General features: G+C 38.3%; 3 protein-coding genes across 5 annotated transcripts; 2 read left to right on the forward strand and 1 right to left on the reverse strand.

The window, feature by feature from the left end:
* The first annotated feature begins 316 nt into the window (after positions 1–316).
* HUB2 (histone mono-ubiquitination 2) lies at positions 317–17,035 on the forward strand. 3 transcript variants are annotated; one of them, XM_008799634.6, is made up of 19 exons: positions 317–807; positions 3,284–3,445; positions 3,547–3,634; positions 3,757–3,987; positions 4,099–4,266; positions 4,792–4,985; positions 5,126–5,209; positions 5,337–5,456; positions 5,536–5,722; positions 5,800–5,960; positions 9,973–10,044; positions 10,207–10,283; positions 14,195–14,389; positions 14,789–14,861; positions 14,953–15,039; positions 15,675–15,812; positions 15,889–16,091; positions 16,209–16,371; positions 16,616–17,035. In XM_008799634.6, the coding sequence occupies exons 1-19, from the start codon at positions 745–747 to the stop codon at positions 16,745–16,747; spliced, it is 2,598 nt and encodes an 865-aa protein (XP_008797856.3). In that variant the 5' UTR covers positions 317–744; the 3' UTR covers positions 16,748–17,035. The 3 variants fall into 3 exon arrangements, with proteins under 3 accessions (XP_008797856.3, XP_038983052.3, XP_088557886.2); XM_039127124.3 differs by having other exon boundaries at positions 365–807; positions 3,269–3,445; XM_088701760.2 differs by lacking the exon at positions 317–807 and adding an exon at positions 1,937–2,065.
* Positions 17,036–20,517: 3,482 nt separating this feature from the next.
* On the forward strand, positions 20,518–21,076 carry LOC148703019 (uncharacterized). Its single transcript, XM_088701761.2, has one exon. It carries the CDS (start codon positions 20,598–20,600, stop codon positions 20,934–20,936), a length of 339 nt encoding a protein of 112 aa, XP_088557887.2. The 5' UTR covers positions 20,518–20,597; the 3' UTR covers positions 20,937–21,076.
* A 2,245-nt stretch (positions 21,077–23,321) lies between these two features.
* LOC103712932 (Calcium-binding EF-hand family protein) lies at positions 23,322–24,094 on the reverse strand. The gene has a single exon (XM_008799646.6). It carries the CDS (start codon positions 24,011–24,013, stop codon positions 23,585–23,587), a length of 429 nt encoding a protein of 142 aa, XP_008797868.1. The 5' UTR covers positions 24,014–24,094; the 3' UTR covers positions 23,322–23,584.
* Positions 24,095–24,892: the final 798 nt, after the last annotated feature.

Raw genomic sequence — 24,892 nt, forward strand, 5'->3', positions numbered from 1 at the left:
GGCTTTTCAGGTCAAGTATATTTTTCGAAAAGCCAATGAGACTGCGGATTGGGTGGCTGCTTATGTGGCCGGTCATTCCAGTAGTACCTTATGGGTTGGGATGAAAAGTTATCTTGGGCACTCCGAAATATTTTGTTTTTTAACTCTGTACTCGTCAGATATGATCTAGTTGCTTTAGTAAAAAAAAAGAAAAAAGAAAAAGAAAAAGGGATATGGGTTATATGCAATGTTACTAAGGTGAAGCAGTTTATTCTTTTATTTTTGTCTTGGGTGATCCCTAGCTTTTTCCTTACATAACGTCAGCGGCAAATTATTTGCCGACATTAGTTTGTTTTCCTGTGGAAGCCATCTCCACTTCCGCTACATGGGGTTTTCGGGCCCCCGTCCTCCCCTCACGGTCGGCACCCCGCCCCCGCCCAAACCCAACCCCAACCCCAAACCCAACCCCCCGCTTTGCCTCCTTTTTTGGGAGCCTAGTTCTTGCTCTCCGAGGGACTTCTTCGATTTCCTCTCCTCTCTTCCTCCTTAAAACCCTAGTTTCCTCTCCTGATGCCTTAAAACTCTAGTTTCCTTCCCCTTCTTCGGCTTTTCATTCACGTCTCTCATCCCTTAAGGTCTTTCATCCTCCAGAACCCTAGCCTTTCTTCTCCATTCTTGTCGTTTCTGACACAAAAACCCTCGTTTCTTTCTTCCCCAATTCCTCCCTTTCTTCTTTGATCTTGTGAGTTTGGAGACCTGGTGATCATGGCGTCTGGAAAGAGGGAGAACGAGGCTAGAGGGCACGGCCTCGGGGACCAGAATGAACAGGTTGGAAGCTTCTCTACCCGTTTCATTTCTAAAGTTTTTTTTCTTATTTTATTTTTAAAATTAGGTTTTTTTACTTAGCATTTCTTCGGTGGGGGGTGTATCTTTTGGAATCAAGAACAACTCTAAATTCATCAGGATATAGATGAAAATAAAATATTTCTTGATATAGCTGGTATTGGTGACCGTGAAAAATTTGAGAATTCTGGATCTTTTCTGTTTGATTTGTGAATTGAGCAGGGAGAATTCTGGGTCTTTTCTGTTTTCTTTTGTGAATTGAGCAGGGTTATGAATTTGACCTATTCAATATTATTATTTTTACTTTTTTTAGGAATAGTAGTTTGTACAGATATATACTGATTCTTAGTGAGATTCTTCTGGGGTAACTTCTAAAATATAGATGAAAATGAAATAAATTGAAAACTATCATGACATTAAGTCTTGTCTTTCCATGACTATCGTCACACACTTACATGTTCCTGTGAATTTTGATGTTGGTCCATGAATTCTTTGTTTTTATTTTGGAAGGTAGAAAACAAAAAACAGAAGGTTAAAAGACCAGAAAATTCTGACCAAGCTTGGTTAGGGATAAAACTTGAGGTTTCCCCTGTCCTCGTCTCTTGAGATAGTGTAATTTGCTGCATCTATTGAGTTTATATAGGGGGAACAAAAACAGAATTCAAGCACTGGCCCTTGTAAATAACTTGTAATATGTCCAAATTTGTTTTTTACGTAAAGAAACTTTTAGTTGGACCGTACACTTTTAATTATTCTACTCCAATTTTTAAAATATTTTAGAAACATTAGGATTTGAAAGAGGAGAACCCAAATTGGTATTTGGATCCTTGTTTTGCTGAATGCCAGGATGATACTATAGCTTCTCCTACTGCAGCACATGTCTCTTGAGCATTCTTGTATATTATACGCATTATACCTGGCTGGACTGAGGGAGCATTCTGCTTGAACTGATTCAGGCTCAAGCAGAAATCTTTTCTGGTTTGGGCTTTATTTGGTTCTGATTTGGCCAGACTGAACTGATTCAAGCTTTCATTCATTAGTAGACAATTACCAATGATTTGTCCACTTCCCAGTTAATGATGAACAAATAAGTTAAGAAGTTCCACTATGAAGCATGCCGTACTTTTTATTGAGGAGTAAATTATTGTTGCGAGGCTAAGCTTTGGTTCAACGACAAGGTTACTCCATTGTGACACGGAGGTCACGGGTTTGAAAAATGGAAACAGCCTCCCCGCACGCGGAGGTAAGGTTACATACTTCCGACCCTCTTTAGATCCTATAATGGTAAAAGCCTTGTGCACTAGGCCACCCTTACTATTACCATGCATGTGTCGGTCATGGTCTATCATGTTACAGAATTTGTCATGCCATATTAAGCTGTACTGAACACAAGCTCAACCATCTGTGGAGGCTCATGTCAAGAAAAATGGGTCCATGTTGGCTTGCATCAGTCCATTCAAATGTGTACACATATACCAGCATATAATTCTTAAACAAGAATTGAGGAGCATGAGCAGAAATCAGATTTAAACTCCAAAATGTCAAATGTAATTCTTAGGGCAATAGTAATGTTTCCAGACTTTGGGCAGATGAATTATGATTCAGTAATTTTTCTTCTGAGATTGAAGTTTAGGATTGTAAGAGTCTTAAGACTAGATTCTTAATTGATAGGTGATATGGTTATAAAGAACTGTTAGTCAGATCTGATTTTGGCTGTCATAAATAGAAACACTAATTTTGTACATATCAATATCATTTTGGAATTTGGAGGTGGTTGATTTTGGAGCAATTATACATGCTCTTTCTCAGAAAGCCTTTCTAAAGTTTCATATAGCGAAGCTAAATTCTCAGTTTCAAGTGGGTCGATTTCTCGCATATGCTCTAAAAATGAGTGCATCTCATTAGATGCCACTTAATTGGAGCAGTCTTCTGCATATCTGTGTTAGTTGGATCATCTTTTTTGGAAGCTTTGGTTCCACCTCTTTGATACTCCGTGGCATTGTTTGTATTCTTCTAGGTCTTCTTAAGGGTTAGTTGAAAGTTGGGAGACCTGAAAAGAAGAGATAAAAATTGGAAATTGGCATCTTTTGGTATTGTAGGAATTGAGATAAGAGGGATTGAAAAGCCACCAATTGCTGAGGAAGTAACTATTGTCATTTTCCGCTATATTCACTTCTTAACACCTTGTTGGCTTGGGCACATGATATAAAGCTGTAGCAAAAAATCAAAATCTCCTTGTGGGATTGGTAATCTCTATGTGCTTGTAAGTTTGGATGTTCTTTCTCCCCTAGAGAACTCATCATAATCATACTCTTTGGCTACTTATATATATATCTTATTGATATCAACCGATCAGCTAATATTTCTCTTTTACAAGCTTATCTTTAATAGTATTCGTCAATTTAACTATTAAATATTTATGATTTGTCATTTGAAATATCTTAAGGCATTGTTTTTACAGGTGGATGCTGCAGTTCTACATCACCAGAATCAAAGGCTTGTTCAACAGCTAGAGGCCCAGAAAGCAGAAATGCATACATTAGAAGGGAAGTTCAAAGAATTGAGAGAAGAGCAAGATTCTTATGACAAGACTTTGATTTCTGTAAATAAAATGTGGAATCAGGTCATCTGGCAACTGTTTTGCTTATTTCATTTTATTTCTTCTCTTCTATTTTTCTGATACAGTATTTCTAATTGGCATTCGAATTCTTCTCAAAATTATAGTTGGTTGATGATTTAGTCCTGCTTGGAGTACGAGCTGGTGGCGATTTACGTTATTTGCAAGCATTGGACCGTGAAGATCTGCGCACAGGTTCTTTTCGAAATTCTATATTTACTAATCTTCACCAAAAATTAGTTTTCATAAAAAATGATCTTTTTCCTCTATAATCTTAAGGTGCTTATTGTTGATGGCTTCTTTTTCTCTTTTTACAGATGCACTTGCATCATGTCCTCCAGAGGACACATTTCTCTGTAGGCTCTTAAGAGCTGGCCCTGTTGAAAAACATGAAGGAAATGGAGCCATTAAATATGTTCAAGAAGCCCTTGCTCTTCGCCATTCAGCCACGCTGGATCTGATGAAACATGTCCAAGAGACTATTGCTGCTCGACAGGCTAAAAATGATTGCTTAGCAATGGCTTTACATGGGAAGTTATCATCTGAAGGTCCTAAAAATCTTAAGCATGCTCCTAATTATTCAGATCCCTAGCAAACCAGTACTAATTATCAGCTTGGGCATTAAATCAATGGCTGCCTTGGTTATAATGTTCTTGTAGATGCTATTATGCAAGTCCAGAAACTTAATGATTACATGGGAGAGGTAGCTAACAATATGCGTCAGGCTATTAACGTTCTCCATCAGAAGCACAAACAATATACAGATGAAATAAACAAGTATCTTGAGAGACATTCAAGGGAACAATCTGAAATAAAATGTCTGTCAGGTACTGAAACACATTCTTCTTCTATTTCTTTTTTTTTGAATATCCATTTATCAGCATACTGTCTTAATGACAATTCCATCAATTTATTTCTGTGACCATGACTTCACAATTCGTTGTCAATGCTGCAAACTAAGGGGTCTCATTTCCTATGGAAGAAGGTCTACCATCCAAATTATCCAGTGTTTCTAAAAATTTGTTACTATGCTAAACACCCAGTCCTGAAAAGTCAGAGGGTTATAACCTTCCCTTTACAGCTTAGTTTTGGGAATTTAAGAAGAAAGCCACCTACTTGAGATTTTTTCCACCCATTTTATTCTGTCGGTATGCAAAATTCTGTCTCAAATGGAAATTTAATAGAGGCTCCGAAAGCTGGTGATTTGAGCATCACATGGTAAACTTGATTGTACTGCTTACCAAACTTAGGGAATGTATGTTCATGTCATGTAGAATATTCATTGTGCTTGATGTTGTTCCTGTCTCTTTGTTATGCTAAACATATATCTTGTTTATATCTGGGTGATTAAGGTGAGTTGGAAGAAAGCATGGCTGAGCTTGAGGAAAGCCGACGCAAGTTGGTTATTCTACAAATGCAGAAACATGGAACATCTGTAATGAGTGCTTCAGTTGCCAATGCTGTAAATGGAAGCAGTTCACCAGATAAACCTGCAGATAGGACTGTGGGTTTGCGGGAGCTGAAAAATTCAGTTGAGGAGGCTAAGGTATCATGAACATTTATTTAGTCTTTAATTATGGTTTCAGAAAGAAACCTAGCTTTAATTTTATTTTATCAAAGTTACTTGTTATCTTTATTAATAATTGAAGTCTTTGACTTTTAATTTCTTGTGCAAATGAATGACAGACACTGGCAGCAAGCCGTCTTTTTGAACTTCAAGAGGCCCAAGAAAAAAACTTAAATATGTCAAAGCAAGTGGAAGATCTTCAAGTTAGGATCTCTTGGGATACTCTAATTTGTTTTTATCTCAAAACTCTTGTTATTGGCTAATTTCATTATTTTTGAAGCTTACAATTTAAAATTTCACTTCTTTTCTGTTCTTTCTTCATGTATATAGAACAAATTGAAGGATGATAAATACATAGTCACATCAAAACCTTACTGTCTATTAAGCGATAAACTCCAGCATCTTAATATGGAACTTGAGCAGTACAAGGGATTGATGGAATCCTTGCAGGTAACATTGTATTTCTCACCTTTTTTAAAAAAAGTTGCTTAGTTGGTCTTGGATTCTAATTATAACTAGATAAAGTCAGGCAGAGAGGAATCATATGCTGCGAAGAGAGAAAGAATTGAATGCAAAGGCAGAGTCAGCTGATGCTGCAAAGATTTCTCTTAGCACATATCAGGCCAAGATTGAGGAGCTGGAGCTTCAGATTCAGAAGTTTATTGCTGAAAGAAATGATCTTGAAATTAAATTGGAAGAAGCTGTGCAGGATTCAGGTGATAAATGACCCCCATTTTTTCCAGACTAGCTTGTGCATATCTTCAAACAGATTCTGAATCTGTTACTGTTCCAGGGAGGAAAGATATCAAGGATGAGATTCATGTCATGGCATCAGCACTATACAAAGAAATGGAAATGTTGGAGACCCAGCTAACTAGGTCTAAAATTGCTGCTCGTGATGCACTTAAATCACGTGAAGATGCGGATTCTTTGAGAGCTGTATTAGATAGGAAGGTATTTACCAATACTTGCTCTCTGTGCTCTAGTGTTATGTTTTGTAGAGGTATAATCTTCACACTATTCTAGTGGTTCTTTTTGAATATATATTTTTGTCTGTAGTTATATAAATATCTAATATTGAGATCTCTGAGTATTTAACTAGAAGTGATCTTAGCACCGAATGTGTGACAGAAAGTTGTATAATGTAATAGGTAATATAAATTGTTAGTTTCTTTCTCCTTTCTATTTCTAAATTCTTGAAGTATTCTTTCTATACATTCTCAAGAAAATAGGTATTTGAAGATTTCATAAGAATATTAATTGCTGACTAGAATTTAGAATTGGTTTTGGTATTATTCTAGAATGATAGATAGGCTTGTTGAAAGCAGAATAAGATCGAAAGTGTAATTGCTTGTTGCTGATGGAAACCATACAATAGGCTTATTGAGCTGGGCCTGTGCCTGAGCATTAAATTTGTTATACAAGTCATGCTTGGGTTCTTTGTCATACCTCCTCTGCTCCCAAGTATGCATATTGGGTTGGCCTTAGGTTTTTTATGTCCGATCTTTTAGATAACCAAACCTGTTCTGAATTTTAACAGACATCTTTACTGTTCTCGTTGTGCTTTCTGTCATTATTTTTTGGTTTATTATCTTTGTGGTATCCTTTTAGAATTTCATGGATATTGCAATACACTTCTGCTTTCTGTACATGGCTGTCTGTTTCTGTGAAAGTAACCTCCTTCTTGCCAACCATCTAAGATAACTTTCTCTGCAACTTGAGACCTTGATTACCATCACTCACTTGTTTTCAAAGGATGGTTTTTTTCATATGATTAAATTTTAAAGTTCTTGATGAGGAAATAGGTGGGATGTTTAGATTTCATGCCTGAAAAGAAAGGGCGTCCACAATCTTAACATATGTGTTCGGAATGCTTTAACTTTCATATCAATGCAGCAAGATGAAAACAGGCTGGGAAGAATAATGTTTTCTGGACTTGCAAACCTTCTCGAAGAATTTAATAACATAGGAAAAAACAGGATAGTAATCTTCCAATTAAGCATATATTGAGAGAATATAAAGGTATGTATACCAGCTATCATGAACCAACCTAAAAAGAAATTATAAGTTAAAGCCTAATATCAGCTAGCTTTGCTACCATTTTGACGTCGGTTATTACCGTGCATGATTAATCTATTATGCAAAGAAATCTTAAATCTGGTTAATAAGGTTTTGATATAGCTTGACCACGGATACAAATTTCCCCATTGGTTGAGGTCTTCTTAAGGTGATTAGCTATATGCAATAAGCAATGCAGCTAAAGTTTTTAATTATTGCGGATCCATAAATGTCAAGGTAGGCTTATCAGCATTGATGTACAACTAAGTGGACACTGAAGTTATCACTTATCGTTGATTCTTCACATGTTAAGTTTATCAAGGAATGCTGTGTCTCGGCCAAATTTTCCTATTGGCATGCATGTTAATCTTTGATTCAGATATTGTTGTACACTGGCTTATGATGTTGTAGGCCATTTTTCATTGTCTTTTTGCAGAGATATCACATGTCCTCTGAGTATGTTCTCTTCTCTTTAGCTTGGTGATTCATCTGGCTTCTTAGTCTTTCTTGGAGATTCTCCTAAAAGTCCAGTAAATTTTGATATTTTTTCCATCTCATGTTAAGCTTTAACATGTTCTTGTCAACACGGTTATTTTTATGTTATTACCTTACTTGTTGCAACAGTAGAAGTGTCATTTACATTACTAAAAATTCAATGCCTAATGAGCAGCAGAGGAATAATATGAAATGGCCTTTCTTTAACATGTCATCATGATGGGATGCCTGTAATCATATGTCCTCCATTTAAATAGCTTCTTAACTTTTCTGAAGGTGACTAACCACATCACTTATTTCGGCTTTGTAAATTTTGTGTATAATCCACGTTGATTTTGCGCATGTGTGCATGCATTATTTTATTGTATGTGAGCTTTGACATATTGTAGATTTTTTTTTATTTGAACTATGCCATTCTTGTATCTTGTATATATATTAAGCTACTGCCTTACATCAGCTAGCAACATTCATCTCTTAAACATCTGTTCTCCAAGCAACAAGGGGTAACCTGGAGAGCACAGCTTGTGCAGCAAATGAGCTTTTAGGTGCATGAGCCTCTTGTATAACCACATGCATGCCAACCCTTGAATGTGCATGAATCGAAATTGTTTCATCTTGTAGTTGATTTAATAATGATGATTACTTGCAGTTTCAATTCTGTTTTTCCACACATTAGCTGTAGATGAGCCATGACATGTCCATCACAGCCTCTTAAACTTTGGTCTCTCTCCAAATGAGCTTATGGGTGCATGCATGAGCATCATGTGTAACCATGAACATGTTTTGCCAACCCAACTGTATGGAAATCAAAACTGTATATTCTATTAATTGACTCAATTGTCTAGACATAAGCCAAAGATGAGCCATGCATGCTCATCTTACAGCCTAGATATTTTTTCAGAAAAAGGGAGATACTCCCACCCGCTCTTTAATTACCTAGGTCCAAATACTTGGGGATGTGCGGCCTAAGATACAAATTCAGAACCTCTGGTTGTTGAGCAAAAGAGTGTGACCATTAGGACAAGTCCCCATTAACAAGCTATCTTGATATTTTAACTTCATTTATTTAACCATGAAATGAATGCTAAATGTTCTTATATGGTATGTTCTATATTTAAAACCCACAATTGCAGGAATCCACACCTACTAAGGGTATGTTTGGATGATTGGGCTGAAAATTCTATTCGATTCGTAGATTGGGCTAGGACAACCAACAAGATCATAGGATTATAGGTTGGGCTAGGCCTATATTCATAAATACCTAAGAATAGTTCTGGAGTGGGCCGACTCGAATCCCATAGGGAGAAAAAAAGGCCCAATCCACGAATCTTATAGGATTTCCAGTCCAATCATCCAAACTGGCCCTAAATTGTTTTAGCCAAGATACGCTAAACCGGTACCTACCGGACTGGTTCGAGACCGGTTCATACCGGAACCGGTCCAGTACGAATCGGTCTTTTGTTTATATTTTAGTAGACAAAGAATTGTTTTTTTTTGGTTCACGTCCATGAGTGGATGCGCGCGGAGGCTTCAGGACTGGCCACAGAGTGGCATTTATGACCCGCGCGTGGGGCGATTTCCAGCGCGGGGAATCGCACCCGCGCAGGGTGCTCTGCCTCGAGGGAGCGGGTGGCCCTTTCGGGCCATGCGCTCTGACACCACGGCGTGCGCGCTGTGATTAAAAAAAAATGGTACCGGTGGGAACCGGCTGGTTCGCATCGATACTGGTCGGTATGCGACCAGTACACATGCATACCGGTCGATACCGGCCCGAGACATCCTGGAACCGGTTTCCACGCTGTCCGGGTACCGGTTCCAGGCCGGACCGGTTCAATATGGCCCAAACCGGCTGGTACGGACCGGTTCGGCAGACTATGGTTTTAGCTATGTTACCTGTATCCTTTGATTTTGCTATAAGTACCTCCACCTTGGTGCACTTGGATATGTGTTTGTTAGAAGAAATTCTTAGATATTGGAAGGTTCTAGCATTTAAACATGCACCTACATCCAACACATGCATATATGCGTGCGCAGACCTATGCATACATGTATGTATGAATGCATGTGTGCGTGCCAAGTACACACTTGAGGACACTTGGACACTTCAGACCCATGCCAAGTGTTTAGGTAACATTGCTGAAAGTACAAACTAGACTTTGTGAAAGATATACTCGTTGCGACTTATCTATATATATTAATATATATGGGTCCAGTGACATTATTTACTTATATTTAAATGTTCATGTGGCTCTGTCGATATGCCTTCACATCATTATTTTCATACTGCCGGTTGCATTCGTGAATTACAATTGGTTGTTTAAGTTTCACTTTGATCTTTCAGTTACAAGCATCGTAATTGTGTTATCCTACAATAACTGCTTGCCTGATGAAAGAATATGTTCTATGTTTCTAGATTAGTGAACACAAAATATTATCAGATAAATGTGCAGAACAAATGGGTGAGATCAAGTCCTATAAAGCACAGGTATGCCCTGTCTGGCATATGGTTTTTTATTGGTTGTTTTCTGTCCACTAGATGTTAATTATATCTCTTTGTTCTTCTTCTAATTGAATAGACTTTTGAAATTTGAATACAGAATATATCATATATTCTTGGGTCTTTACACTGAAGTGAATGAAATTGCAGATTGAGAAATTGGAAAAGGAAAAACAGGAGTTGCAAATTTTCTTGGATATGTATGCACAAGAATGTTTTGACACTAGGTATGTTCGTAGTTGATCCCATGCCTTGTTCCTATTCATTGATCTCATTATGTTCTCACTTTTTGCCTTCCTTGCCCTCTTTCATACATGCTAGTGTCTTGTTGAGCCTCTTCTGGCTTCACAAGTACTTGAATGCAATTAATGATGCAGAAAGATCTATACTTATTAGTGTGAATCTTGAAAAGTGCACTATTGTTAGCTAGTAGTAAAAGCTCTAGAATTTAATTTCAACTAATTTAATCATGTCAAGTTGTACCATAGCTTAATAATAATGATCGAGCTCTCCAGTTTTGTGATCCCTGTGATTCTTTCCTTTGAAGGATCTGGGAATTGTTTACTCCTTGTTTTTACATGTGCATACTATGTCATTTAAGTTAATTCCTTCGTGACCGCAGCCACTAGGTGCTGCATCATGTACATTTCGTTCTGTTTTAAATGGTTCCTCAAATCTTCCAAGATCACGTTATTTTGATCAGTGTTTGCTAGTTTTCTGTGGTTGGTAAAGCAAACATGAGTTAATATATGAAAGATAGAATCACTATATAGTAGTTTAAGAACATGTTGATTAGCTAAGAGGCTAAAATGGTGAACGGCAAAGCTATACTACAGATATTCATAATCACATCAGATACACCATTTAGTGAGGATACCTGGGCTTTAATCCAAGGAAAAGGAGAAGAACAAGGTGAAGCTGGCTATTGCCAGTGATAAGGGGCAGGATATCAGGTTAAGTACAGTAAGAGTATACTGAGCTTTGGTGAAAGACAAGGCGAAAATGATCATCAAAAGAATGTGTTGTATGAATTTCAAGAGGTCGACTTTAGAAGAAGATAGGCTATGTTGGCTAAAAGAGACAGGAAACTATAAATTCAAATAATATCTATGTATTTGAGGATAACATGATATTGGTCGAATGTTTCTTTTGATAGTGGAAAAGGGAAAGTACGGGTACACAATGTAATAAGTTCAAAGGCAAATTACACTAAGTCATGCATGCATACAGCTGATTAATTTGGATAGCAAGAATCAAGGTTCACAAGACCAATGCATACCATATCATACCGGTATGGAACTGACATTCAGTACGGAGGGCGTAAAGTGTTGGTATGCTGAATTGACTCCCATACTAGAAGTACAGACATTGTACCAACATGATTCAATGCGAGGTTCGATAATGAGATTGCAAACCTTGACAAAAATTGGGAGGAGAGGGCAATGCAAGATTCTCATCCTTCTTCGTAGAAGTAGGAAGGGCAGGGCATCGCTTTCAAGGCTCGCACAGTGTGCATTTCTCATTGTGTACTCCAATCACCAGTCTCTAAGAGAGCAAATAGCAAGACCGCACACCTCAAGGAAACTGTGGTTTAAGCCACTAGATTCTCTACCCACACTGTTAAATTTTTAAATAGTTTCACGCAATTTGGCATATGATTAATGGACTATTGGCATGTAATCGACCAAAAATCGATGGTTACAACTTACAACCATAAAGTGTATGGTGAGAACCATTTCTGCACTTTGAGCAAGGCGATTGTTAATATTGTGGATCATATAATATCTATTAAATTTTTGACTAAAAGTGTCTTGACAAGTTTCCTCTCAAGGGTGAAGTGGCATTATTAGCACCCTTGGTACCTAAGGAACCAGTATGGCATGATACCAGTAACATATCAATGCACGGTATGGTAGTTGGTGTTGGCTTTAGCAAAAGGATCTTTAAAACACAAAATATATATTTGCACGGCTTTTCAAGCCTTATATTCCTGCATGTGGGTTTGTACTGTTGTCTATACATAACCCGAAACATGATGGTATGCTGGTATCTTTTTTTTCCCTTTTTTAAAGCCACAAGCTCAAATGAGTTACCTAATTGATTGAAGAGGATAGGAAGGGTTCAACCATGGCGGCCATTTATGATGATTTCTTATGGTGGAAGCGGCTGCACGACAGGGTATTTTGTCAGGTCTTATAGAGGAGCTTGGGGCAAGTTGATCTTGGAGAAGAGTCTTGGTTATGATAGCATTGCTGATGGAAGAGGAGGATGATCTGGTGGTGGCAAAATAAGGGGAAAAACTTGGAAATTCTGTTCATGGGGCAATGGCATAGGAAATTGAAGGTGACGATGAAGGAGATGAGGATGTTGATGGAATCGGGGGAGAACAAAGGGACAGAGTTTTGTTGGGGTGAGGGAGGGAAGGGGAGAGAGAGAACTGAAGGAAGATGAGATTAGTGGAATTTAGGAATGAGAGAGACAGAGAGCTGAAGGAAGACGAGATTAGTGGAATTTAGGAATTTTGTAAGGTTATTGATGTCTTTTACATTGGAAAATTTTTTGAGTTTATGCTTTCTAGTTTAATGGTGGTTTAACTCAGAGTCATATATTAATTTCTCTAACCTAGAGGGCTGTATAAAAACAGGATTCTAGTGTGATATATGTAGACATTTAAATTTACAAGGAATACATGTGAAAAGTTCAAATGTAAACATCTGAGAATGAAAAGCCATAGTCTAGTATCAAGAAATGTAGCTATTGCAGTCTATTAAGAGAGAATATCAGGTTTTTATGCAAAACAATGCTATTCTTTTATATGAGTTGATGATAAGTATTTGTTATAGTGTTATCATTATTTATGTGGTTTATTCAAAAGGATAGAGATTTGATGGATGACTTTAATCCCAGTGGTTATAACTGTTTGGAGTAGATTTGATAAATATACCTTTTTCAGTTATGTACTTCTTTCTCATTTTTAGTCATGGATCAGAGTGAACACAGAGGGGTGCATATATTAAAAGAAGAATTTTGGTTGAAAAGAGGTGAGATACATGGCCTTACACACTCTGGGTGTTCTTATCATATATAGTAGGGATGAAGACACATCTTCTTGTATGCTTTTTAAAAAAAATGAAGAAAGGAATACACATTTGAACAGCTCAAGGAAGATAATGTAATATGAATTTTATTTGTTAAAAGGCTCACTGGAACTAAAAGCTTGACATGGTTGTCAAACCAAGGTATATCCGAGGAATATGTTGAGGCGGAATCTCCTAGGAGTCAAAGCAACCAAGGGCAATGGACCTTAATTTGCAGGTGTTTTTGATGGGAATTGACTTTACAGATTGAACAGTGATAACATTTAAAAATGTGAATAATTTATTAATGTTTCATAGATGAAAAAAGCCATGTAAAGTTGATTTTGGAAAGTAACCAACTGTAAACCGTTATGCATTGCATCTGTATGATACTCTTGTAGTGCTTGTGTGTTTTAAATTTAAAGATAGAAATTATGTGACTTTTATTGCCTGAAATTACTAGAGCTTCATTATAATGCAGCCATTTTGAGGTACATTATCCACTGCTCCCTTCATATAATCATTAATCAAAACCATAAACATCCAGCCTTGCACCATATATTTGTGATCTTGGTTGTGAATCCTCAAGTTCCACCTCTGATGTAAAAAAATAGTTTCATCCTTTTCTGACCTGAATAAAAATATAAGGAATTTACTAGACAAATAAATTTAAGAAGTTGACATGAAGACCATATGTATATGTACACACCAGGCAATATTTATTTGAATATGTTAACACAACTCAATACTGGTCTATTACTCAACAAAATATGATAATCTATATATCTTGTCTCTCCATGCGCTGATAGCCAAAAAAGCAATGGATCAGCCAAAACTTTTAGCCCGTGAGAATAATGCATATTGTTATTTTTTTAAGAAAAAACAATGTCTTTCTTTATATCCTTATGTGAGCGCTTGTGGATATTATCCTATTGTGGTGCTACATCTTCATTTTAAATTCGATACTTCTATACAGATTGATTATGTTTTCAAGTTAAGAAGTGTTTTGACCCTATAAAATTACAGGTGCAATTGATTTGAATCCTTCTGATTGTATACAGAACCATAATGGAAATCAAAGAATCAGAACATAGAGCTCGTGCGCAAGCTGAAATCTTGAAAACTCTACTGGATGAACACAGTCTTGAATTGCGAGTGAAAGCAGCAAATGAGGCTGAGGCAGCTTGCCAGCAAAGGCTTTCTACTGCGGAAGCTGAAATAGCAGAATTACAGACAAAACTAGATGCTTCTGAAAGGTTGGATGTCTGCTTTTATTCACTTACAGCTAAGTTTATTTCGATACAATACTGCAAGTACTCTTAAGCATCATAACTATTGCAGCTTTCTTCCTACCTGGAACTTTTATGCTATATCAGTTACTTTAGCATTAACTTTTTAATGGTATTAAATACAGTAATTCAGATGCATTATAATAGTTGATGGGTTTACTGAATTGTGGTTTCTAGGCTCGGAAGTTGAAAAAGAATTTCATGGATTTTTTTTTCTTTTTATGGCTAAGTTTCAATGGACTGAAAAGTTCCTTGGAAGATAATAGTAGCTGTGCATTTTTATTGCATAGGATCATTCAGTTTCCAGTGAAATGAGCAGACCATATGCTCTGAACTCTTTCATAGTGGTTAACATTGTCTTTGCAGAGATGTCTGGGAGCTTAAAGAGGCTATAAAAATCAAAGATGCAGAAGGAAAGGCATATATTTCTGAAATCGAGGTTGGGCTATGCTAATACTTTGTTCCTTTGTAATTGCACCCCTTCATGCTGTTATGTATGCTTTTATTTTAAAAGAAATCCCAATTTTCAGACAATCGGTCAAGCATATGAAGATATGCAGACACAGAACCAACATTTACTTCAACAGGTTGCTGATAGAGATGATTACAATATCAAGGTTTGTGGCTTGTATTGATTCTCAACTCGTTTCATTGTTTACTAGTCTAGATTTGCTCAAAGCAATCACTTTGTGAGTTGCATTTAGTAATGTTTATGTCCTCAAGATATCTGCACTTTGATATACCATTGAATTACAGCTATTTAATAGTTAGCAAACTTTGTCCTTTGTGATTAATGTGATGATCTCAGGCTTGCATCGCCAAGTTTTAGTAACTGGTCTATTCGATATTGCGTCATACCATAAGACTTGTCCCAGGGAAGACTTGGTACGATGCAAGAGGCACATCCTTTGTATTACCGTATCACGTAGGATCAAATCATACATTATATGCTTACGAGAAGCTCATATGTCACATACCAATGGCTTACCATAATTTATTATATCAATCATAAGATGATATGAAGCCTTTGGCAGAGGTGATTTCAGCCTTTTCTAGTTGCAAGCTAGCATGCACTTATATTGCTTCCTGCTTCCTTGTGATGTCGGAGTTGTTCAATGACAGTCAGCATATCCCTCGTTGCAATTAGCATATAATATTGAACCTTGACAATTTTTAAAGTTTTTTCTTTAAGTCCAATGTTTAAGCAATTCACCAGTGCCCTGGCTCTGCTTTATACTTTGATGTATGCCAGCTGGTATCGGATAGCGTGAAAATGAAGCAAACCTACAGCTCTCTTCTCTCTGAAAAGCAAGCCAAAGCAAAGCAACTCCAACAAATAAATGGATCGCTCGAGTTTTACAAAATGAAAGTTGCTCGTGGTGAAGAGCAGGTGCTCTTTTTTGCTTACCTTTCTTCTCTTGAAATTTTACTCTCTGGTCATGCAGCTGTCTGACTATATCATACAGATGAAGATATATGTTGCCCAAGCTTGCAAAGCTTCCCTGGAAAATAGGCACCTTACAATCAATCTGGACAAAGCTACAGTAGAGTTAGCTGATTCAGAGAAAGAATTGATGTGGCTTCGATCTACTTATGATGATTCTCGGAAGGAATATGAGCGAAACCAGAAAAGGATTGCTGACTTGAGGTTGGAGTTAGAGCGGGAAAGGTGCTTTTGCTTGTTTCAGTTAATTTAACATGGTTTAAGCTCATAATTAACTTGCATTCTGCTCTTTATCCCTCTATTTGCCATGCCTATCTTTAATCCAACTAATCGTAAACTCAGAAATGAGAGGAAAAGGCTTGCAGAAGAGCTTGAGGAAGTGAAAACTGAAGTTATGGAGATGAGCAGTGAGAATGAAGAAACCACAATCCAGAAACTTCAGGATGAAATCAAGGAGTGCAAGGCCATTCTTAAATGCGGTGTATGTTTCGACCGTCCCAAGGAGGTAATATGAGAGAATACGTCGTTAGATGTAAACAATCATTTATCATTGGATGTGCTTTTCTATTTTATGCAAATGCGGTTATCATTATTGTTGATGCATTCGTCAAATTATAGAAAACATGTATTTCAGTCAATTTTTCACTCCACAAGTTAAATTTCGGACAATCAATCTATAGACAGAGAAGTGTGTCCCATTTCTTTCTCATTGGTATAAAATTAGTTGCTCTATTTTTTTTTGTTTGCAGGTTGTAATTACGAAGTGCTTCCACCTATTCTGCTATCCATGCATCCAGAGGAACCTGGAGATTCGTCATCGTAAGTGTCCTGGGTGTGGCACCCCATTTGGACAAAGTGATGTCCGTGAGGTGAAAATATGAACTTTCTGACAGGGCATATCTTTTTCTGCTCCTTCCTCTCCAGTATCTGGACCTCATCTTGTGATACGGATGTCCGGCATCTCTTGCTGACCATGGGCAGAGCCTCTGGCCTATACTATATTTCTTTTTAGTCGGACTTTGGACTAAGTTTACCCAAAATTTGATATTTTTCGTGCCGAAGCTCGCCCATGATCAGCTCTATGTCTGCTTTTGTGTTGCATATATTAGATAATAGTTTTATATAAACGAAATATATACAAAAGAAAATGCATAAGTAATTCTATAGCACTCGGCAACTGTTTGGCCTATGCTTAAGCCTCGAGAAGCTTCCTAGTTGGAACATTCTATCTTGATCACCTGAGTTTATCTGATTGAATGAAGTAGATTGTAATCTAAGCTTATTGTTGGTTTTGCCCACCTGCTTTTACTTCTCATACCATGAAGAGTGTCTGAGGAAAGAAAAAAAAGGTTTGAGGACTCGAGGAAGGTGATGCTACGAAGTTTAGAGCCTCATCATCTTTGAAGTAAGTGGAGGTGGAATCCTGGAAAGGGCGGAAACATCATAGAAGTGGTCTACTCCGACTAAAGCAAGACTTACCATGCACAACTATCGCATCAGCGTGGGAAAAAAAAAACCCGTAGCGTTCGTTGTTCCCGTTCCATTGTTTCGTCGCATGTTTGTTGCTTCCGTCTCTGCATAAAATCTTAACAGGAAAGCTGCAAAACCTCTGCGTCGGAAAGGCTATCAAAGCAGGCACCATTATAATATCATGGATCCATTGGATGAAATCTTTGATTGCTGTGTGTGAATTAAGAATTCGAAAGGCATCTTGGGTTCGTCCCATTAGCAGGCTTGTTCAAGCTAATTCCCCTATGGGGCATCTCAAGCTTAAAGGACTCAAGCCAGATGTTGAAGCCAGGTTACGAATGAGCTTAATGAAGTTGTTTATTGATGAAAAAGTGATTGGTGGCTTGGGCCTGGCTCGACAATCAACTCTTTCTAGCTGATAACTATATAAAAAAAAAGCGTGTATACTTAACTTTTCTATTGAATCTCTTACAGAGTCTCTGACATGGCACAAGCTGTTAAGAAACAGGAAAATTATATGTGAACTTTATAATTTTGTTATAGTATTTCTTTCTGATTTCCTGCCGCTACAAAAATTATTGCAAGAATCTTATCGCTGAGAGTGAGGTGGAAACAAGAAGGATGAAATCTAAAGATTGGTCGGGACAAAAATAAAGCTCAAAAATGTCGAATTAATAGCGAAGTCCCCAAAAAGGCGGTACCCAAATGAAAAAGAAGAAAAATAACACTAAACAAACAAGGAGGGGAGGCGGCGAACATAAACATCGAGGAGGGGGCAAGCAAGCAAGGGTGTATTTTGGATACCCGGGTCGAGGTTGAGGCTATTCTCAGGTGATGCGAGAGGGGTATTGTGTGGTTCCTCCAATATCTCAGCCGGCTGCCATCAAGGATTGAAATGACCGAGTTTTTGTAGGCATACACAAAAGCTTTTGAATTATATTGGCAGAAGAGGGTCCATTTTCCCACTACCATGCACATAGTTTTAGTGACAAGGTGTCTCTCGCTGTTTGCATTTTGTTGCTTCCAATGGTTGTTCAGCATATGCTCTTGGTAGTCCGAGTTTGGTCGTCCGCATGATCGCCACAGTGAGAATGAGAGGCTTCGTACATTCATGTCATCTAAGTGCATTCATGTATCCAAAGATGGTTACTGGCCAGCAGACCGGCTTGTCAAGAAACTACTAAAAGCCTGTAAGTTGTCAGCATCTAGATTTGCTGACGAAGTTGTGTCTCAAGTTAAATTGCAGTAGATATGTCAGCATTTAAGATATCTCTGGATAGAAATAGTAGTCTTGATGTTCACAGTGCGTCAATGGTCATGACTTTGAATATTGAAACTATTAAAATATAGAGTCAGAATTTTCATAGAGTCATCTCGAACTTTTGATAAGTCATAATGAAAGGAAAAAAAAACAAAACAAAGAAATCTTCAAGGCGGCATCACTCGTGAGAAATTCATCAACTCTGCTAGTGTCTTGCAGGACTGACTTTCAGGATTCAAGAAAACTTGGATTGCAGGGAGACATTCAACTAAGATAGGTTAAGAAACTCAGAAATTTTGCATCATGATGTAATTTCTACAAGCACATGACTCATACATGATGGAGCTGAACAGGTGTAGTTATGTAGTGCCTGTCCACTATGACTTTCCTAAAGCTGCTGGAATCAACGAGAGTTTTGGCAACTAGGCTAACCCAGAGATTGGTGAACCCTCTCCTGGATCTGCTGCAATGTTACTGTAGATAAAGCCCTTCCAACAGATTTGGATTCATTGCAATTGTCTCATCCAATGGTTGGACATGCATACATGCATGAGAAAAACATACTTGCAAACAGCTTATGCATGAAAATTACTTTCCAATACATTCAGACCTTGAAACCATTGGATGTGATAGGTGTCGCACGGCCAAGCCTATTTGAAGGCAACACTTGGAACCAAGACATGCACCAAATTTAGCTATCAACTTGGGCCATCACACTCTTCTCATGGAGCCCTACGCAAGAAATTCTTTACACTATGCTTTTTTACCTCCTTTATTCCTCATCCAATAGCATGGTCGGTGGCATGTGGCACCATGCCATTGGTAGGTTGCTTTTATACCTTGAATCCTAGCCATGGAAGGACTATGGTCCATGGACTGTCAAATTGGAAGGATTTCTCCAAGCACAAGAAAAGCTAACACACTTTCTTCCAAAGGATGTTTTGGTTCTTAAAAAGGCAAGAAGCATCTAGGTAGTTAAATCTACATTCTTCTATTCTTTATTGACAAGTTTTACAAAATGCTCCTTATTGCTCCTCTATGTTTTGTGATCATGAAGCTGCATTCCAAATCAACATTTGAACAATTTAATGTAATCTAATATCTTAAGTATTCCGATTTTCGGATGTAAGCAAGGAGCCGGGTCCTTGCAAAAATTTTCATACCTTAATATCATCATCAACAAGCAATGTAAAAGGGTTTGAAAACAAGCATCCTAAGTATAATTAAATAGCATAATTTGACCATCCAACTAGGGTCGGTCAGCCTTCCTAGATATATAAGATACTAGATGGCAGGCAATGAGATGCCTGATTCCAAATTTCTAATATGTACTATATAATTTCAGAAGCAATTAGATTTATAAAGCTAGATAAGCACTACAAACAAAAGTGACTTAGAAGTATCAATATACTGACCGACTCTTGTACCATTAAGGGAGGGAGCCGGGGTAACCTTTTGAATGTTAAGCTCTTATTAATAAGGTGCCGAGCAACTATGCTAATAGTTATCGGCCATTAAAATCATGAAATCAAAAATGCGTGAACAACTTAGTACAAAATTGAATTCATTTTGGATCGATTTAAGATCATCAAGCCAATCAAAAGTAGACTTGTATCTAAGATGATTTAAAACTAAACTCAATCAAACAATAAGGAGCCAAGTTAGAATTTCTTATTTCAAACTGGTTAATAAATTTCAAGCTAAGCTTGATCGAGCTTGCCTCAACTACACACCTAAGTGGTAAATGACTCAGACAATTCGAAGGGGGAAGTTATTAGGTTCAAGGTTCGAAGATCGATCTTTGCAATTCTGACTTAACCACACCAGAATTTGTTTTAAAATAAAAATCAAGCTTTAGACTAACTGTAGATTATTACCCCTTAAAGTAAAGCACAAGCCTGTCACTATATAAGCTCACTGCACTCACCTCCTCCCTCACATGAACTTAATTCCCACCACCCTGGCTGCAATCCTAATGCTCTCATACCCAAGCCCCTCCCATGTCACTCCACCTCTGGCTTCTCCTTTCCATAGTATTCATCTCCCTTGGCTTCTCATGGTATGCGAGCTATGAGTCAGTCTTGGAGAGCCTGGTCGACCAGCTCAGGCTCGCCATCATGGTGCTGCCGCTTGTGCTGCTGCTGGCCGTCCACTGGCTATCGAGCGGTGATAGAAGGTGGGTCCCGTTCTTGATCCAGCTTCCGGAGAGGGAGTCATTCCATCGAGCTGGGGGCTCACCGTGGGGCGTCGGGCTGCTTCTGGTGCTCCTCATCTTCTTGATCTCCTACCAGTCCTACTTCCAGGACCGTTGGTTTCCGCTCCTTAGCCGGCGAAGATGATGAGAGTGATGGTGTTTGGAGGAAGAACAAGAGTGGAGCTGGGAAGTATTTAATGTAATTACGTACGTATGAAGGTGAAATGGAGGAGTCTCTGCTCGCTTATTATTAATCTGTAACAAAGCTTGATTCCTTTTGTTTTCTTCTATTATGGTTTGCTATCAGATTGGCTGCTGTTTTCTTCTTATTATAATTACATATGAAGGTGAAATGTAGGAGTCTTGTCGTTTATAATCTCTAACGAAGCTTGCTTCTTTTTGTTTTCTTTTGCTTTTATTATTGTTTGCTGACAGATTGGCTGTTGCTCGTTTCTTCTAGGGTGGAAGATTCTTACTCTTTTTTCTTTCTTTATTCTTACTATTACTTTAGAGGATTCCAACAGGATCCAAACCGAGCTTTTAGCTTTTAGTTTAAGCCTCATATCCAAGGAAGAGGATCTAATTGCTTGCCAGCTCCAAGTATGATGCTCGATAAATAAATATTTTTGACAGAATCACTTCCCAAATATGATTGAAGTCGTTGTCAGCTTCTCAAACTCCTTAACCCTTGCTGAATTATTCAATATATGCATGTTTTTAAGGTTTGAGATCCTCTTGCCAGAATTAGGACGCTTTCATGTTTCCAGTCCCCACATGCACGCACGTACATGTGTGTATGTATGTATGTATGTTTGTGTGTATATATATATATATTATTTATACATATTTATAAAGAAATTCCCTCCTGACTGGGAAACCAAATAAAAGGTTGTAATGAACCAAATAAAAAAAGTGGTCTTACACAAAGAAAGTAGGTCTTATCATATTCAAGGATGTTATCAAACAATCATATATTTGCATCAACCCCCCTCCCGTTCCCCTCGCTATATATGTCCCCTCTTCATCGCTCATCATTTAGGAGCGCAATTCTTAGAAGTTTACTTAATTTCTTTCGAAGCTCAGATATTCTAGCAAGTTTCTCACCAAAAAAAAGAAAAAAAAGAATTTTCCAAACCAGTTTCCTGAAAATCTTTAACTGATGAGTGAGAAACCAATTTCTTAATTATAACTATATCTGTATAATACGTATCTAAGCCGCACAAAAATAAAAAATAAAATCTGAGTTAGATGCACGTACGGTATATTTCTGTGATTAGAATCATTAGATGTTCTAATCTGGCTTACATCCTAACCCAGTCCTCTATTTCAAACACCGGATATGGAGCATCCTTTCCTTTTGTTTTCACTTTTCGGCACAAACATCAGTTAAAGTAGCTTTTTTCACTTCGTTCCAATGTATATGACCTGCTTGGACGGTGGTGAATATCATAAAAGTTTCAAAAAGATGCGATAAAACACTTTAAAAGTCAATCATAGTTGGGACTCGAATCATTGCAGGAAGCAAACTGTTGTTACCTCTCTTAGGAACCCATGGGTTCTTCTGTCTCTCATTCATGGTTACGATGTTCTCTTTTGTATTTTATACTTCTATAGGTGTGAAAGTGACTGAGAGATTATCAATTCAAAAGTTCACCATTCCACTGGATGATGATGAGTTACATGAGTATAATTATGGACTTGTTTAGTTTGAGAAAAAAATTTTACCTTACTAACATATATTCTCTAAGAAGCTAATGTTGGGGTATATTATATCTAAAAAAATGGTTTCAGTATGTTTGGCTGATTACGGAAAAATGGCATGAAAGCATATTTTCTGACATGGCTTTTATTTAGTTAAACATTTAATTTTTTGAAAAAATTATATAAAATATTTTTTATATTCTTAATAAATTGACTGCATGGAAAAAAAATTATAATCCGTCAGACATTTCTGAAGAAAAAAAGAGATTTTATCTTGATTCCTGGCTCATAAAAAAGTAGATTTTACAAGTCCCACATAAATTTTAATTTTTCTAGGAGGTGAAAAAGTCACTTTTCCAACTCTCTTATTTGAAAATTTTACCATACTCTGCCCCTTCTGATTCTATGAACCAAACCACATTTATCTCTTTCCTCTTCCCAAGAACCAAGTATATGCTATGCATCATTAGGTGCCCAAACTATTTCAAAAAATAACATCAATAGATATACCTGCATATATCCGGGACACTTCTACATTTAATTCTCTATAATTTTATTTACTTAGTAATTTAACTAATTGCTGATCTAATATATACTCTTTACTGATTATTTTATTCTAAATAAATTCTACTTGGCTCCTGATACTACTTCGTTCTAACATTCCCCCAGTCTTGTGCATGCAAGTGCCACACAAGTGTTCATCCAAAGAGAGACATTTTAACGATGGCTAAGATCCAGTGATCTAGTAAGGAAGATTTGCCAGTTCTCAGACGAATTTCATTTAAGAAGAAAATTAAACTAAATCCCATTAAATATAAAAGAGGAGCAATAGATAAAAGTTTGATTTATTTATTTGAACATAATTGAACTTGTAAGATAGGTGCACACACATACACACACTATTATTAATAAGTACACGAATGAAGAAGCGAGGCGAGCGACGCATCCCACCGGCCATACATAAAAATCCTCCATACATAAAACTCGTACACGTACCCTTCCCGGTCCCACAGACCATATATAACAACAATAATAACAATTTCCAAAACGATCCAGTACTCCGCGGTGAGTTTACGTGACAAGCAACGAAAGTCACTTCGCTTCGCCGGCGATCTTGGCGGCCTCGAGGTCGGCGGCCTGCTGGAGGAAGTTATGGCCGTCGTCTTCGACGGCGATCTGGATCGGAGACGAGCCGAGGCCGTCGGCGATGGCGAGCATGATCCGCCGCATCTCCCGCCGGAACTCCTCCCGATCGACGGTGCCGCTGTGGTCGCAATCGAACTGCTCGAAGATGGAGTCGTAGAGGGAGGCGACCTCCGCCGGGGGGGTCACCACGTCCACCCCGAAGTGAGTCTCCAGGAGCCGGAACGTCTCCAGAGCCCGGCGGAGCTCCGCCCGGGAGAGCACGCCGTCGCCGTTGAGGTCCAGGGAGGCGAACCGCTCGTCGACGCTTTTCTGGAAGGCCGCCTCGTCGCCGACGAACTCCCGGACTGTGGAGCCGTCCAAGACCAGTACTCCCATCTCTCTCTCGCTCCCTCCCTCGAGAAGGCTTGGTCTTATCTTGGAAGAAGAGGGTTTGCGGTTGGGGTTTTTATTTGGGTGTGGGTGGGGGGATTATCTTGTGGGGGGAGGATGTCAGTGAAAGTACGAGAATGCCATTTTGGGATCCGATGCCATTACCATGGGCGACGGCACTACCGGTTTCTTGTGCCGTGGGTTTCGATATCTATATTGCATGGATAAAATTACTCAAGTTTCTAGCGATACACAGAGGCACTCCACTTCTTTAAAAAAATTCTATTAATTTTTTTAAAATTTTTAATTTGATCCAATGTCATCATTTCCCTCATAATGCTCTATATAACATCATTAAAGGTGTTCATAAAATAACCAAATTACCCTTGCCCTTGTTTTTATTCTCTCAAATAACCAAATTAAGAGGGTTCATATCATTCTTTCCCTTATCCGCTCTTTGCTATCATTAAGGGTGTTTTATAAAATAACCAAATTGCCCTTTCACGTTGTCGTACTCCGCTCCCTCGGCTGCGCCTCCGTCTCGATCGCCGGAGATCGGCAGCAACTCCTGTTCACCCTCACCACGACCCACCCCCTTCACCTACTCTCTACCGATCCCTCTCCCGATTTCTCTCAATCAAACCGTCTCGTGCTCTATGGAACAATGCCTCATCGATTTTGGAGTTGGACAAAAGCGGCGGGCGTTCCATTTGGTTCGACTCCGATCGGCGCCCAAGATCCAGGGAGTCTAGCCGACAGACGGGCGTTCCATTTGGTGATGCCGTGAACTTATCCGCCAAAAGCCTCAGACGGCGACGGCGACGTGCGCAGCGATGGATTTGAACGGAGTGGAGTCATGGTGGAGGCAGGCGCCGGGGACGGCAC

Source organism: Phoenix dactylifera, chromosome 7 (genome assembly GCF_051530095.1).
Source record: "Phoenix dactylifera cultivar Ajwa chromosome 7, Ajwa_hap1_PhDact_Kaust_v1.1, whole genome shotgun sequence".
NCBI lineage: Eukaryota > Viridiplantae > Streptophyta > Magnoliopsida > Arecales > Arecaceae > Phoenix > Phoenix dactylifera.